The 15332-nt window shown below is 42.2% G+C and overlaps 1 protein-coding gene across 1 annotated transcript in view; it reads left to right on the plus strand.

Annotated features, from left to right (window-relative positions):
• The window catches only part of gsap (gamma-secretase activating protein), a 55673-nt gene extending 40794 nt beyond the window's left edge, over window positions 1–14879 (plus strand). The window contains exons 29-32 of the mRNA XM_026146148.2: window positions 2098–2159; window positions 11248–11352; window positions 12642–12738; window positions 12920–14879. Coding sequence (XP_026001933.1) covers window positions 2098–2159; window positions 11248–11352; window positions 12642–12738; window positions 12920–13020 — 365 coding nt within the window. The 3' untranslated portion in view covers window positions 13021–14879. The remainder of the gene's footprint in view (window positions 1–2097; window positions 2160–11247; window positions 11353–12641; window positions 12739–12919) is intronic.
• Window positions 14880–15332: the final 453 nt, after the last annotated feature.

Below are 15332 nucleotides of genomic sequence, written 5' to 3' on the forward strand. Positions count from 1 at the left end.
ACAAAATATCAGAAGCCCAGAAGGATGCAATCAAACAGATGAGTTTATTGAACACACGCGTGGGAAGATGTACACTGCAAAACATCAGATGTAGCTCTCCACCCAAAAATACACTTCAGATTGCTTTTATAATGTCAGGGTTGGTTAACGCCCCTTCTCGTGTTGTACAAGAACATAATTTGTATTTTAAGAACATCATTTGCATGTTTTATAGACAATGAGCAATTTTAAGAGATAAATGCAGACACTGAAGTTCCCCTCTCTAGCATCTTCTCCAAATGTGGCGATGGATCCAGGCTCTGACGTTTCCCAGGGACTGGTCCTCCTTTTTGGCCCATCTTCTGTCACCTGTTACTAAGCAAAACTCAAATGCAACAAGAAGCCGGATACATTCAGGCCTTCACTCAAGCCTGTTTCTAGATTATATGTATTATATGTGTTTTGTAGGCATGTACGCAGTTTTAACCTTCTATAGCTCCAAGTCACTTACACAATAGATTGTCTGGACATCGCGCCAAACAAAGCTTACAACCTCCAATTAATTGACTCTTTAATTAGCACAAAGTGCAATGTGTGTAAAATGATCTTAGCTGTACCTGTAATAAAAAGGTTAATGTAATGCCAACAGCTTCAATAAATGTTTTACTGAAATGATGATTAATTTGATTAATGTAATGGTAATGACTTAATGCAAAGTTAATTAATGCAATGGTGATAATGAGTATGAGTAGCAGTAAAATATTTTTCTTATTCCACACCATCCAGTCAATATACTGTATATATGTTCTAGATATACAACATTGTAAGATTAGAATGCTGTGTTCAGAATGGCAATGCTAAAATCCTGCTGTTAAGCAGGTTTTACCATCTTAATTTGCCACTTAACTATATAAAAGTTAGTGGTAGTACATCCAGTGGTTTTTAGCTCAAACCATAAATAGTGGGCTGACCACCCACCAACTTCAGCCCTATGAAAGCTTTGGCATGGTACTGCACTCTCTAGGTGCAGTGCAGAGCTCTGAAGTTCCACCTCTGCGTGCCATTTAAGAGCAATGTGTGAAATAATTGGATCCTGCTGGACTTGAGACAGTCCAGCAGGTGGTGGAGAGAAAAATGCTCCAGAAGCTGAAATAAGTTATGATCAACCCTACACACCTGCCTCATGCCCTGGAGGTTATCAACAGCAGAACCTTCAGTCAAAGACTGATTGCACCAAAGTGCAAGTCTAAGTGCTTCCGCAGCTCCTTTATAACAGCTACTATAATAAAGTTTAATGCACATTAATAATAATATGATTTTAGCCACACGTTTGCATATTTTCACATTGGCTGTTTTATTTATTTAAGTATCGTTAACTTTATTAGGAATTAATATTGCTTTGCTGCTTGGAATGTGTGGAGTTATATCTGTGCTGAAACTGCTGTCGTAAGTGGTTCTAAGAATTAAATTAGTAATTAGTACTCACGTGTGAAGCTTTTTCTGCTTGTTTCAAAGTAAAATATAAGTAAAATATATTTTACTATTACCCAAAAGGTTAATTCTATTCACCTGGACGTAGCGTTTTCAGTGGGAGAAACATTTCATCTCCCACTGACGAAGAATGGGCTGTGAGGTCAGTTTCTTCATCATTAATATGCAAATTGTCATATCGACTGATCAACCACTGATCAAGGACCATTGATAGTGATCTTGATGCATAGGTTTACGGTAAACATCAAATTTTAATTGTCCCCTATTAGATTAGGTTGGGAAAAGCTGGATTCAACTGGATGTAGCTGAAAACGCTACATCCAGATGAACAGAATGAGCTTTTTTAGATTTCCTTACCTGGATGATTGAGCATGCATCAAGATATTTGACTATTTATTTATATTTTCTATTCGTTTTAATCTCCTGTAATAAATGCGGCACTTGAAGGAGCATTAAGAAGAGTTTTACATGCCGTCTAGACTGAGTGCTGAGGATTGTGGAAATCTTGATGGTGATATTTGCATTTATTTCAAGTGAGGTGTTGCGGTATTTTTTCTAGCATTTGGGGTTTGTCTTCAGTAGACTAATTAGCAACATGTCATCTCTCTGTTTCCTCTGTGTGTTTAGATTTGGACAACAGTGATGCCAATGAGAGGCTGAAATTCAGCATCCTTAAGAGACTTCCTGAGGTATGTGCATCTCTGCAAAGGCTTTTTTCCAGTGTCTTAATTCCTAAAACAGTACATTCAAACAAATGTAACAACTCGAAGTCTGCAAACTAGGAATTTAGAGCAAAACTACAGCCTGGAAGGAGCAAGGAGTAAAAGAATATAACAATGCACAGGCTATTCTCATCACTTTTATTAGTGGGGTGGGGGTGGAGGGGAGTTGTCATCTTTTCTCGAATGGTTCTCTACCCAAACTTCCCATTCCGATCCAATTAGGATTTTGAAGTTATTTTAGGTCTCATCTCCCTCAAGCCCCCCTCAAGCCAATCACAGAGCATTTGTGTAACCAACTGGTACGAGAGTGAAGGCGCATGTGAGCGCAGAGGGTTGGGGAGTGGGTTTCCATACATAGCTGTCTACTGAGTCTGTGTCTGTTTATGTCCTAGCTCTTGTGTAACTTCCACGTGTTCCTGTGTGGGTACAGTATATTTCTTTTGTAGCTGCGGGTGTGTTTGTGCATGTGTGTGTGTGCATTACATCTGCACTGTGAACACAGGAATGTTCAGTGTTTAGCTTCTCTGTTCTGTTTTCTGCCTGCTACACTTTTGCTGGTTGGGTTTTGGCAGGCAGAAGAGATTTAGCAGGTACAGCACACACACCGAGTTAGAAAACAGGAGATGTAGGAGATTTCACCTTGACTAAGCCCAACACCTCTCATGATTCCCATCCTGTGTGTGCTTGACCCCCCCCACCCCCAACCACCAAGGATTTCCATTAAATGTTTATAAGCAATATTTGCACTGTATGACGAACACCAGGGATCAGAATGCAGTTGAACCAGCTCTTTTGTCAATTCATGCAGGAATATTATAAATGCTTACTACAGTTATTGTGGTGGGACTAAACTAAAACAGGATACGCCACAGAAACTCATTGCAAGAATTAATTTTTAATGAAATGCTCCAGCTGCCAGATGTAATTGTGGCCTGGCTAACTAAAATTAATTGATAAAATTGTTGCTGCATAAATCAAGATTAAATGTGGCGACACGTCTCACCTAATGCCACGTGTCAGAGAGGTTCCGAGACAAAAAAAAATTAATCCAACTTGCGGTTACTGAAATAGCCTCCTGAGGTTGGCTCCAAAAATGAGTCAGTCCAAATAGGCTCCCTTGTTAACACCAGAAATTAACATGTTTACAGCCTGGTACAGCGATGTTTTTGCTCTGCTGCTAATTTCCTCCCTCATGACCTTTTTACTTCTTTTTTTTTTATATGCTCCCTGGCCACGTTGTTAGGTACACTGATTCAAATGCTTGTTAAAGCAAATTTCACATGGCAGCAACTCAAAGCGTTTAGGCTTGTAGAAATGAAAGACAAGCTGCTGAAGTTCAAACTGAACAGAAAGGTGATTTAAGTGACTTTGAAAGTGGCTGTTGGTGTCAGGTGGGCTGTATTTCAGGGTATTTCAGTAAAATGGTAAATGGATTAGTGCTTAGATGCAGCTTTTTTACTCTAACTGAGCATTCAAAGCCCTTTTTTACTACTCACTCACCTTTTTACTACAAGCCTCACTCCCCCAGTCAAACACCTACATTCATAAAGTGCTTTATTCTGTGCCTAAGTGCCTTCTGTAACATTCAATCTCACATTCTTACTCAGATGAATGTATCGGGGCAACCTGGGGTTCGGTATCTTACACAAGGATACTTTGACATGCAGGCTGGAGGATGTGGTGATCGAGCCACCAACCTTCAGACTGACAGACAACTCAGCCATATCTCTCGAGCCACAAAAATCCTGCAGAAAATGCTCATCTACTTTGATTTTCCAGCACAACTATATATTTACAGAAAATAGTCCAGAAAAGAGAAAATCTCCAGTGATCAGCATTTCTCTTTGTGAGAGGTGCCTTTTTGACGCCAGAGGTCAGAGGAGAAAGGCCAGATCGCTTCAAGCCAATAGGAAGGGAAGTAATTCAATTAGCCAATGTTTGCAACCAAGTTATGCATAAGAGCTAGGGGTGCAACGATACTCGTATCGATATTGAACCGTTCGATACAGTGCTTTCGGTTCGTACCCATATGTATCGAACAATACAAAATAAATTTTTAATTTATTTTATCAACTTTCCTTCTGACGATGCTGTCTGTGTTGAGCGCTCAGTGGATCTGCGCTCGACAGTGCAGCCTAGGCGGAGTAGTCCAACGCAGATTCACGCAGGGCAAGCTAGCAAGACAGAAGTTAAGCTCTCCTTGCAACATGGCAAATTGAACTTCCCCCACCCTCATTCAGATCTGGCGTTTGGAACTATTTTGGTTTTCATGTGACGTATGACCCTGAAGTTAAGCGCGTCATGGAGTAAAATAAAACAATATGTTGGATGTACCACGCAAAGCTCAATTACATGGGTGGGAGCTAGTGTGTTAGCGCAGTTAGCTCGTTAAGGTGTTGGCCGTCCAGCCCCATGCACGGGCGATCCGCGGTAGCTCGTTAACAGAGATTTGCCATGTTGTGGCGTTAACGTCATTTCAACGAGATTTACGCTGACAGCACTAGTGGGAACACAACAAATATGACTGCACATTTACACCGACATCATCCTAGTGCAAAGACAAGTGGAAGCAGACAAAAACAACAAGCACGCATGCTACAAACTTTACCCGAGTCAGCCGTTAGCACATGATTCTTCTTATGATATGTTTAATATGCTGCTGAGAATATAGCCCAGAAGAAGCGTATAGTATAGCTTTTATTTTGGAAAGAGCCATTTCTCTGTAATAAACTCTCTTTTCCAAAGATGAGTGATTCCTCAATCAGATACAGGGCTCGCAAAATCGCTAGCCCGACGTCCCGGGGCTAGCGATTTTTCCAGTCGGGCTACCAAAATCTATCTCTGCCCTGCCCGTTGGGCTATCGTAGGAAGAAAAAATATATGTCAATGGTTTTGCATTCTTTCGGAAATGTAGCTGGGTAATTATGTCATTGGTATCGGTGAGCCACTGCCAATATATGACATACTGAAATCGCGTTTGAATTTGCGCTTGTTTTTTGCTTTCACTTTGCAATCGCGCAAACTGTGTATTGGTGAGTGATGATAATTTGCGCACCAATTCCTCTGACATCGTCTTATCAATCGTTAGCTTACTATGCAAACATGACAAGTGAAATCTTCTGTTTGTACAGTTATGTTTTGTTTATGTTGCCATAGTGACGGGTGACGCCCTCTCGCTGCGACGGTGTGTCCTTCCGGGGTCAGAGGGCGCCCTTTGTGTTGTTGTTGTTGTTGTTGATGTGCTGTTGCCGCGCTGAGCAGTTAGCTAGCGGCAGTGTTCTTCTGCAGATGTCAATAAACGGCTGTGCTCCCTGGCTAGCTCACGAGAAGCAAGACCAAACGACACCTCCGTCTCCTCCTTGTCTGAGCTCGCCACATTGGTGTCAGAAGTGGGATGATGGTGGCACCCCATGTTCTGACCCGAGTGACTTGTGCGCCAAAAGAAGGCACCTGGACATTTGCAAAGTGAAAGCAAAAAACAAGCGCAAATTCAAACGCGATTTGAATATGTCACATATTGACAGTGGCTCACCGATGGCAATGACATAATTACCCAGCTACATTTCCGAAAGAATGCAAAAGCATTGACATATATTTTTCCTTCCTACAATAGCCCGACGGGCAGGGCAGAGATAGATTTTGGTAGTACGACTGGAAAAATCGCTAGCCCCGGGACGTCGGGCTAGCGATTTTGCAAGCCCTGTGTTACAGGCATGGCCCTTTAAGGATGAAGCCTGATGGGAAATGTATTCGGGATGTGTGTAGCGGGACTGCCTGGTGTGTGTGTGAAGAGAGAGAGCGGAGCAGGGGAAAAGTAACGGTTAGCTACAGAAGAGACGAAAAGAAAATAAATAAAAAGAATATAATAACTCCCTCGACAGCCAGAGTTGTGTCGGCGATGCTCGCTGTGAGTAAACTGTTTCAGCCCACTGTACGCGGTGTTCGTGCCTTAGAGAAGAAATAAAGTTCGGTGAAGCAGTTTCCTACGCCTCCTTCGATCTTTTTGCTAGCGGAGTTGACCTGTATAGTAAGCTGTTGCCGGTGTTGTGCCAAAAAGTGATTGTCTGCCAAAAACTGATTTCCGGTATTTGCCAAAAACTGATTGCTCGTATTTAAACTGCTATAAGTAACTTGTTGGGCTATAATAGGTGAAACATATGTCAAATGCATCCCTCATGGATGACATAAAGTCATCTTGAGCCACAAACAACATTCGTGTAACAAGGTAGAAGCCGCAATCAGTTTTTGGCAGTGACTTTTATATAACCTTTATTTATCCAGTTAAAAAAAAATCTCATTAACATTAAAAATGTCTTTTGTAAGAGTAAGTTGGCCAAGAGGACAGCAGAAATGGCAGCAAATATTACAATATTTCTGTAAAAATATTTTAAGTGGGGATAAAGGACCGGATTGGTTATAATGTAAGTACAATAGCAGAGAGTTGTAAAGATACTTGAAAAACAGATATTGTTTTAATTCTCTATATAACCCCTTTGTAAACCCTGTTCACCGAAGTCTATTTACGAACATACGTAAAGATATTACACATAAAAAATACACAGAAACATTGGAAATCAGTTTTTGGCAGACAATCACTTTTTGGCACAACACCGGTCGTGACCGGCCGGTGCGCCAAAAGAAGGCACTTGGACATTTGCAGGACTTTGTGTGCGGTAATGGGGTCGTCTGACCCCTTAGGTGTGGGCTATGTAGCGGGTCAGGGCTGTTCGGGGTTCTGTTTGTACAGTTATGTTTTGTTTATGTTGCCATAGTGACGGGTGACGCCCTCTCGCTGCGACGGTGTGTCCTTCCGGGGTCAGAGGGCGCCCTGTGTGTTGTTGTTGTTGTGCTGTTGCCGCGCTGGGGTCCGTTCTTCGTACCTCGCTTACTACATCCAAGATCAAATGACACATCCAAGATCAAATCATCGCGCTAACTTTGAGCTCGCTATCCCGGTTCTTCGAACACACCTGTTGTTGACGATTAGTATAGCTGGATGAAGTAATGTGAGATCACTGGGTGGCTTAACAGGGGCTACGCATCAATAGTAGAAACATTGATCGGCAACCCTTTGATTGGTCGGCGAAAATGTCGAAGGAGCGCGCTCGGTATTTTTCGGCAGCAGAGCAAGAACTCTTGATTGAGGGATTTCAGGAGTTTCAGAGTTTAATTAAAACGCAAGGGAACACTGCAAAGGCTGCAAAAGCAAGGAGAGAGGGCTGGCAGAAAGTTGCTGACAAATTAAACTCGTAAGTAATAATAATAATAATAATAATGGATTGGATTTATATAGCGCTTTTCAAGGCACCCAAAGCGCTTTACAATGCCACTATTCATTCACTCTCACATTCACACACTGGTGGAGGCAGCTACGGTTGTAGCCACAGCTGCCCTGGGGCAGACTGACAGAAGCCAGGCTGCCATATCGCGCCATCGGCCCCTCTGGCCAACACCAGTAGGCGGTAGGGTAAATCTATCATATTATATTACATTATATCCTCTTTCACATTAGAGCCACGACAGGACCCACTAGAACATGGGAACAAGTAAAAGTGAAATATAAGAATATTCTACAGAATGGTAATATTTATCACTTATATTGCTTTTAGTCTCTTGAAAAGAGACCCTGAAATAATCTGTTTGTTTGTTTATAACAGCAACCAAGAAAAGGGCAGAGCAACAAAAGACAGGTGGTGGTCCTGCACCCCCTCGTCAACAAGTTGGTTAAGTGAATAATACCCTCATGGGAAAATCGATATCTCTCTATGAGCACACTGTCGCGCTGAGCTAAAGGATCCTGTCTATCCCGCAATATACGCTGAGTTCTGAAAACTCTCCTTATCAATCTTGCACCTTCCGCAATGGGTGGATCGCGTATACGGACAGGACATGGCTGCGACAGACTTCCCAAATCCACCTTCGCTTTTATAGCCGTGGTCTCTCATCTTGATTACACGAAGTAATTTACTATTACTACTCTAAAATATGAATGACATCTGAAATAATCAAATACATGAAATAGAATGATTAATAGTACATTTCCCTTTTTTTAGGAAATGACCTGTATGTATCTGTATGAAATCAATAAAAGAATCAAATACTGCATTATCTTTAGTTACATTGATAATATTTATTTATGGAAAAACAGTGGTAAAATATCGCTGTTGCTTTCTTATAAATGAAGCGGACATACCTGCGTGGCCGCGATCTAATCCTGTTTACATAAAGTAAACCTGCTCCCGAGCAGGTTTACGCTTACGGATCTGTTGCTATGACAGCAAGTCCCGGATGAGCTTCGGGGAACCGAACGATCCAGGATCACGCAAAATCGTCAACAATCAAATCCAGCTAACTTACTTAGCGAGGTACGAAGAACGGACCCCTGAGCAGTTAGCTAGCGGCAGTGTTCTTCTGCAGATGTCAATAAACGGCTGTGCTCCCTGGCTAGCTCACGGGAAGCAAGACCAAACGACACCTCCGTCTCCTCCTTGTCTGAGCTCGCCACAATATTTTAGTTCTGCTGAGCCAAGTAAGACAGGTCAGGGTGAAGAAGTGACAGCCAAAGAAAAGCTTACCACAAAACGGAAAAGTTATGACAAATCAGACTATAAGGCAAAAAGAAAGTGCAGCTTTATGGTTTCATGGACAAAAGAATTTCTGTGGCTGCAATATGACAAGTGAAATAACCAGGGCTGCACATAAGTGGTGCGCATTTGCTGTCAAAATAAAAAACGGGCACAAGATAAGAAGTTTCAACACGTGTTTGCATACATAAGATTTTCAGGAGGAGGACAGACATTTTGTCATGGTCCTGGGCCATGTTGGCCCAGTATTCTTGGTTCCTTGTATTTTCGCTCCTTATTTAGGCCATGTTTTCTGAGGTGTCCTGTTGTGGTGTTCCCTAAGTGTTTTTCCCTTTGTGACTCTTACCCCCTTGTGCCCCTCTGTGTATTTATGAGCTCTCGTCTCTCTTTGTGTTTATTCCATGTTTCCCCCAGCCTGTTATGTCTGTGTTCTCCCCGTGCTCTCTCTCCTCCTGTCTGAACCTCTGTGTACTTCCTGTTTTACTTTGACAGTCTCTCGTCAGTATGCGTAATGTTGTGTTCACTCCTGCCCTGTCTCGTTATGTTTATCAGTGTCACCTGTGTTCCCCACCTGTGTGTAATCTCCCTGTGTTCTCTGGGTGTATTTAAGTTGTGTCTTCTGTTATGGTAGTTGCTGGTTCGTCTGTGTTGTTTCCCCTCGGTCTCCCTGCGTCTCTTGTGTATTTCCCCGGACCTCCCTGCATCCTCGTTTCTGGTTTGTGTTATTAGCTTACCCAGTTTAGGTTTCCGGTTTCTTGTTTTTCCACCAGTGCTGTTTTGTGCCCACCGTTGTAAATAAATATTCACCTGCACCAGAGCTGCCGCCTTTTGGGTCCTTTTCTACAACTCCACACGGCTTGCCCCGCAAACCGTGACACATTTGTTTAGAACTCTTAAAGATGTCGAAGAAGCAAGCTCCTTTAAGCAATTACTGTGATGTGCCTCCACCTCCAAAGAAATGTCAGAAGGAGTCCGAACCACAAAAGAAGCACGTATTCTCGGAAAAGTAGTTGCAGGAGGCGAGCTGGCTTCAAACAAATGATGAACGCACAGAGACGTGGTGCGGAATGTGCCGTGAAAATTTAATAAATGACAAATTAAAAAGGCATGAACATTTTTTTTGTATCGAAAAAATGTCGAACCGTGACACCAAAGTATCGAACCGAACCGTGAATTTTGTGTATTGTTGCACCCCTAATAAGAGCATCTCTGAACGTACAAGATGTTGAACTTGTGAGCAGAAGCAGCAGAAGAAGACCCCACTGGGTGCCACTGTTTTCACTTAAAAACAGGAAACAGGCTACAATTTGAGACTGGATGGTGGGATCAGGACTTGGTGTAAACAACATGAAAACATAGATCCATCCAGCCTTGTATCAACAGTCAGTGAGACTGATGTTGGTGCTTTAATATATAGCCAATCAGGACGGCTATATCTGACAAACCATCCAAAGTAGGATGGTTTGTCAGACATCACTGTAAAATTATCCTACAGGTAGGACAGTTTGCCAAAGCTTCAAGGCAGCTTCAAGTTTGCTTGGCCGGGCCTTCTCAAATCTGTGACGGAATGGGCAGTGGCGTGCGTTCCATGCCAGCGATGGCAAGATTTATGTATATTTATGTATATTTGACAAGCTGAAGGCATTCTGTACTGTACAGGAGACACGGCACGAGATTGATTGACAATTGTCTACAGCCAATCACGAGGCAGAACACAAAGCACTGTAAAAAAAAAAAAAAAAAAAAAGGAAAAGAAAGCATGCAAAATTGCATAAAAAAATCTGCGAAACAGCGAGGCTGTGAAAGGTGAACCGCATTATAGCGAGGGACCACTGCACATGTATCTGTAAATATATTCAGTAAATATATGCTGTGAGTCTAATGGAGTGAGTTCATTGTCAAAGTTTATATAGTCAGGTGTTATGACCACAGTGTAGCCATCCTATGATGCCTGCACCCAGCAGCATAACCTTGGTGAATCTAAGCCACACAGAGCTAACGCAGTCCTGGCAACAGGCGGTTCAACTCAGTAGTAGACTACCCTAGCAGCCTGTTGTTATTTCCGTCCTGAAAAACTAATTTCTTCATATTCATAGTTTGCAGTATTCTGTAGGTGTAATAATCCCTATACGAAGTTCAGTCATATATTCCAGTCAAGTATGAAGTTTATAAGTTGCCCAATGCAGCATCCTGTTTAGTTATTTTGTGATTAAGTAATGAGTGCAGTTGTGTGGAAAGAAGTTGTGTTGAAATTGCGACAAAAACACTAAAAATTAAAGATGTGTATTTCTCTGAAACCCCTCATTAGCAGTTCACACCACAATAATGGTTTTGTGTTCCAGTTGGCAAAATAGAAAGGGACAGGTGTTCATAAGCTCCAGGGATATTTTTTATTTTGACAGCATGAACTACATGCCTAAAATATAAACTCGGTTATGTGTGTGCGTGTGTGTGTCTGTGTGTATGCGTAGCCTATGGTGAAGAGGATCTACCACATGTGGGATCATCCTGTCAGTTCTGCTTCAATCTCCAGAGATTATGTCAAGACTCTGCTGGAGAAACACAACAAAAATAAGGTAACACAGAAGAGTGTATCACACATGCCAACTCTCATACACACCCTAATCTCACAGACATTTTTAGAAAGTTATTCAGGCATTTAAAAAACAGAAAACTGAGAGAAATGTTTGCACTGGAATGTGCCACCATTTGTTTTTGATAATAAATGCATTATTTTTAAATCCTCCAAAAATGGGAATATATAACCATCCCAGGAGCTATGTAAGGCTGTTGTTTTATGCTTCAAAGCGAATGTGCTAACAGGGTGGTGTTGACCTTTACTTTATGGAAATACCATCAATTTTGTGGGTTTTTGAACATAAATATAGACTCTTGCTAAGGGTCAGTAGGGAGAAGTTGAATTCTGTTTAATTTTATGTAGCTTTGGGCTAATTTTGCAGCTGCCGAACCTCGGTACCTTGTGGCCACTGATTGAACTACGAATCCTCTGTATACCAAAGTGTTCTAGAGTCCAGTTTGGACTAAGCTTTAGCTTCATGCAACGGAGCAGTGATCACAAGCACACAAGTGCAAATCTACAAGTGTTGCTGTTGCTCAGTCAAAGATCAGGCCTCACTCAGATTGAAATGCTGTGGTTGGACCTGTGCATGAATGGATGCCCATAAACCTCCATGAACTGAAGCAACACTGGAACAATAAACAATGCCATGTTGTCAGTCATCTGAGGTTATTTTTACCGCCTCCTGTCTAAAACCTTAGAACTGAGAGAGGTGTACTTCCTTTTCACCATGACTGTATGTTCTTAATCAGTAGTTTTTAGTGTTCCCAATGTTTTCAATGCTTAAGGCATGGTCTTTTCAATTATAAACCCTCACTGAACAGGCATTTAGAGCGTCCATAGGTTATCTTTCAGACCCACAAGTCTATTTATGGTTATATTAATCAAATAATTATACAGAAAAATATGCTTTTTCTCATTTTTTAAAAATAAAGTACTACCAGAAAGTTTTTTTTTTTTTGGTTTATTTGTTTCTGCACAGACATAAAAAAAGACATCATTACTGAACGTGGTAAAGCAGTCACCCACTGATTTAGTCGGATGTGATGCTATCGCCAAGTTTCAGTCAGCTAATTGGCTCACAGAGAAGGCGTGGAGAGCCTGTGACATTTGGTGCAGCGATAGTCTGTTGGTGCCTTAAAGGTTAAACTGCAGCCAAGTTTATCTTAGAGAAGAGCTAAGGTGACTCAGTTTCTGGATTTGCTGCAGATTTGTCTGACTGTTTTCTCAAAAATAAGGCATAAAAAAACCCCTGAAGTTGTGCTTTTTATTTTCCTTCCTCCTTAGGGACTTGCATTCATGGGCACAGACAAGCCTGGCTTCAGACCTGAGTTTGTGCCTCTTACCTACCTGGCAAAAATACTCTCTGATATAGAGGAAGAAGGTATTGTGTGTGTGTGTGTGTGTATGTGTGCGCGCTTTTGTGTTTAGATAGAGGCCTTTCGAGGATTAAGACAGAATGTGTGTGCATGTGTGCGTGCATGCCTGGCCAGAAAGCAACTCTGTACCACAAAGTCTGCTGTTCTGTTTTCTATAAGAATCTGTCTCTTTCTGACTCCGAGCAGGTCCGAACCCCTTCGAGGAGCAGGAGAACGTGGACGCCAGGTTTGTGGAGGAGACGGCTCTGAAACAGACGCTAATTCTGCTGGGCTTCGAGAGAAAATGATAAACGCGCAGAGGTGGAGAGGGACGCGGGGCGGATGGATTGAGAGGGAAAGAGATGGGGAGGAAAATGTGTTTGAGAGACCAGTCATCATCGAAGGGGCCTCGAGGACAAGTAACGGATGGATGGATGATGGAAGGAGGGAGGGCGAGAGATGAAAAATGAGCGGCGGGATTGAAAGGCAGAGGCGTAGACATAAACAAGTTCTCACTGTGCGATGATGAATTAGGGTGGGACGGAGGGGTAGATGGATGGAGATGCTCAGAATAGGAGGCAGAGTCATCACCCCAGTTTTCCCACCTGCTTTTCAGGAAAGAGCTGAGATGGGTTGCGATGTGCGAGGAACAGCTGCAGCTTTACGCAAACCAAACAAATTGTTGGCAACAGCAGAAATTAGAATACAGTAACCAACATGGGCACACCTTCACTTACGGTTTAATTAAACTTTGGGAAACTTTTTTTTTTTTGAAATCGAAAACTGCAGGCAGTTATTTGCATCGTCTCCTCAGCTTCTCTTCTTGCTTTCATAGAATTTATGAACATTGATGTCAAATGCTGTGAATGGTAATTATAAATCACTTGTTTAACTTGCCGGGCTTCCTGTAATGCTGCTGCACCCCATCAACTTGATTATATGCTGACAAAAGCTTTGATGGTTGTGGTTTGATGTGGTCAGTTGCTCTGGTTTTAAAGTGGACCTATTATGCTTTCCCTTATTGTCTGTCATGCATGTGCTGTTACAGTGGTGGATGCTCACATCAAACATGGCTGGAGTTTCGAATGATTAAGTCAGCATATGTGCAAGTTCTCTGTAAGCGCCAAAAGCTCAGACAGTTTCCAAGTTCAAATTCAGAATTTCAAATACAACTTACAAAAGAAAATTAACAGAACTTTTTAAGCACTGTGATTGGCTATTCTTTGTATAAATGCAGTTCTCCTTCAAGCATCATTCAGTATCCTCCCTATGGGAAGCGCCCTCTGCTGTCACCATCATGTAAGCTCCACTATTACCATGCACAGCCCAATCACTTCAAAGAGACTGGGCCCCCACTGATCCCCTTTATGAGAGCCTCTGGCCCCACACCAGGACTTCCCGCTTTCTGCCCTGTGGGGCAGGGATAGCTCAGTAGGTAGAGTGGTGGCCCCTGAGCAAGTTACCGTCCCTACACACTGCTCCCCGGGCGCCCAATGGCTGCCCATTGCTTCACTGAGCGAATGGGTTAAATGCAGAAAGGAATTTCCCCACGGGGATCAACAAAGTATACATTATTAAAGATCACTAGAACTCAGCCATCAGAGTAGTTTGCGAACATAGGTTTAGCCCCAACCATCTGCTGTTCAAACCTTTTGTGTACATGGAGCAGCCAATCGAAAGAGCTTCTTATAAGGAATTATTATTGTTCAGAACTGTGACTCATCCCAAATTCAAGAATATAATATAAAATATGAGGCTGGAAATTAGCATAATAGGTCCCCTTTAATGCTGATTTATGCAGAATGATTTGTCTCTCTGACACCACAACTACATATCTATATGTTCATTGTTTGTAACACTTAATAGCTCCTGTTACCAAACCAAAATAAAGAGAACATAGGCACCTTTACACAAAATCACTCCATAACAGGCAGTAAGAGTCTGCCTCCACACACATGTTCAGACGTGTGCTTTGAAAAATCGTGCTGTAAATGTTCCTAATCCTTTCAGTGCCTGGATGTTTGCACCCTGCGCATCATCCAGCACTGAATTCCACAGATTATTTACATGTTGTGCTTTGATTGCAAAACCAGTGCTCTGGAAAAAGGGATCTCTCAATCGCTCATGTTTACACCGAAATGTAAATAAATGTTTTGTCTTTTTTAAATGGTGTCTTTTTTTGCCTCACTTTTAAAGAACATGGCAGAGACACAAGCTTTGAGGTAGGCGATCTGCGCACTGCTTCCCAATGAATTTTGATGACAGGATGAACTTAGCACTTTTGGAGCGCGGGGATAAATTAGGAAAAGACGTCTGCTTTCAGTGACATAATTTGTAGCGTGAAAGGCTCTGTGGAAGTGAGCTCTGATTCTCGAGAATATCTGAGTGTTTTGGACAGGCTCAGCAGACCTCCAGTAAAGTCAGGAAATAATCTCAGCGTCAGTCATCACACGCGCTGACTCACATTTAATCAGGAACACACCCATCAAGCTTTTTCCCCCCCTTTTTCGTTACATAACCCACAATGTTTTATTAGCAGCTTTCAGCTTCATCACTTTTGCTGCTTCACCTTCAGTCCTTTCTCCTGTGGGCATTTCCTCTTTTAAATGTGATCACTCCT

Source organism: Astatotilapia calliptera, chromosome 17 (genome assembly GCF_964374335.1).
Source record: "Astatotilapia calliptera chromosome 17, fAstCal68.1, whole genome shotgun sequence".
Lineage (NCBI taxonomy): Eukaryota > Metazoa > Chordata > Actinopteri > Cichliformes > Cichlidae > Astatotilapia > Astatotilapia calliptera.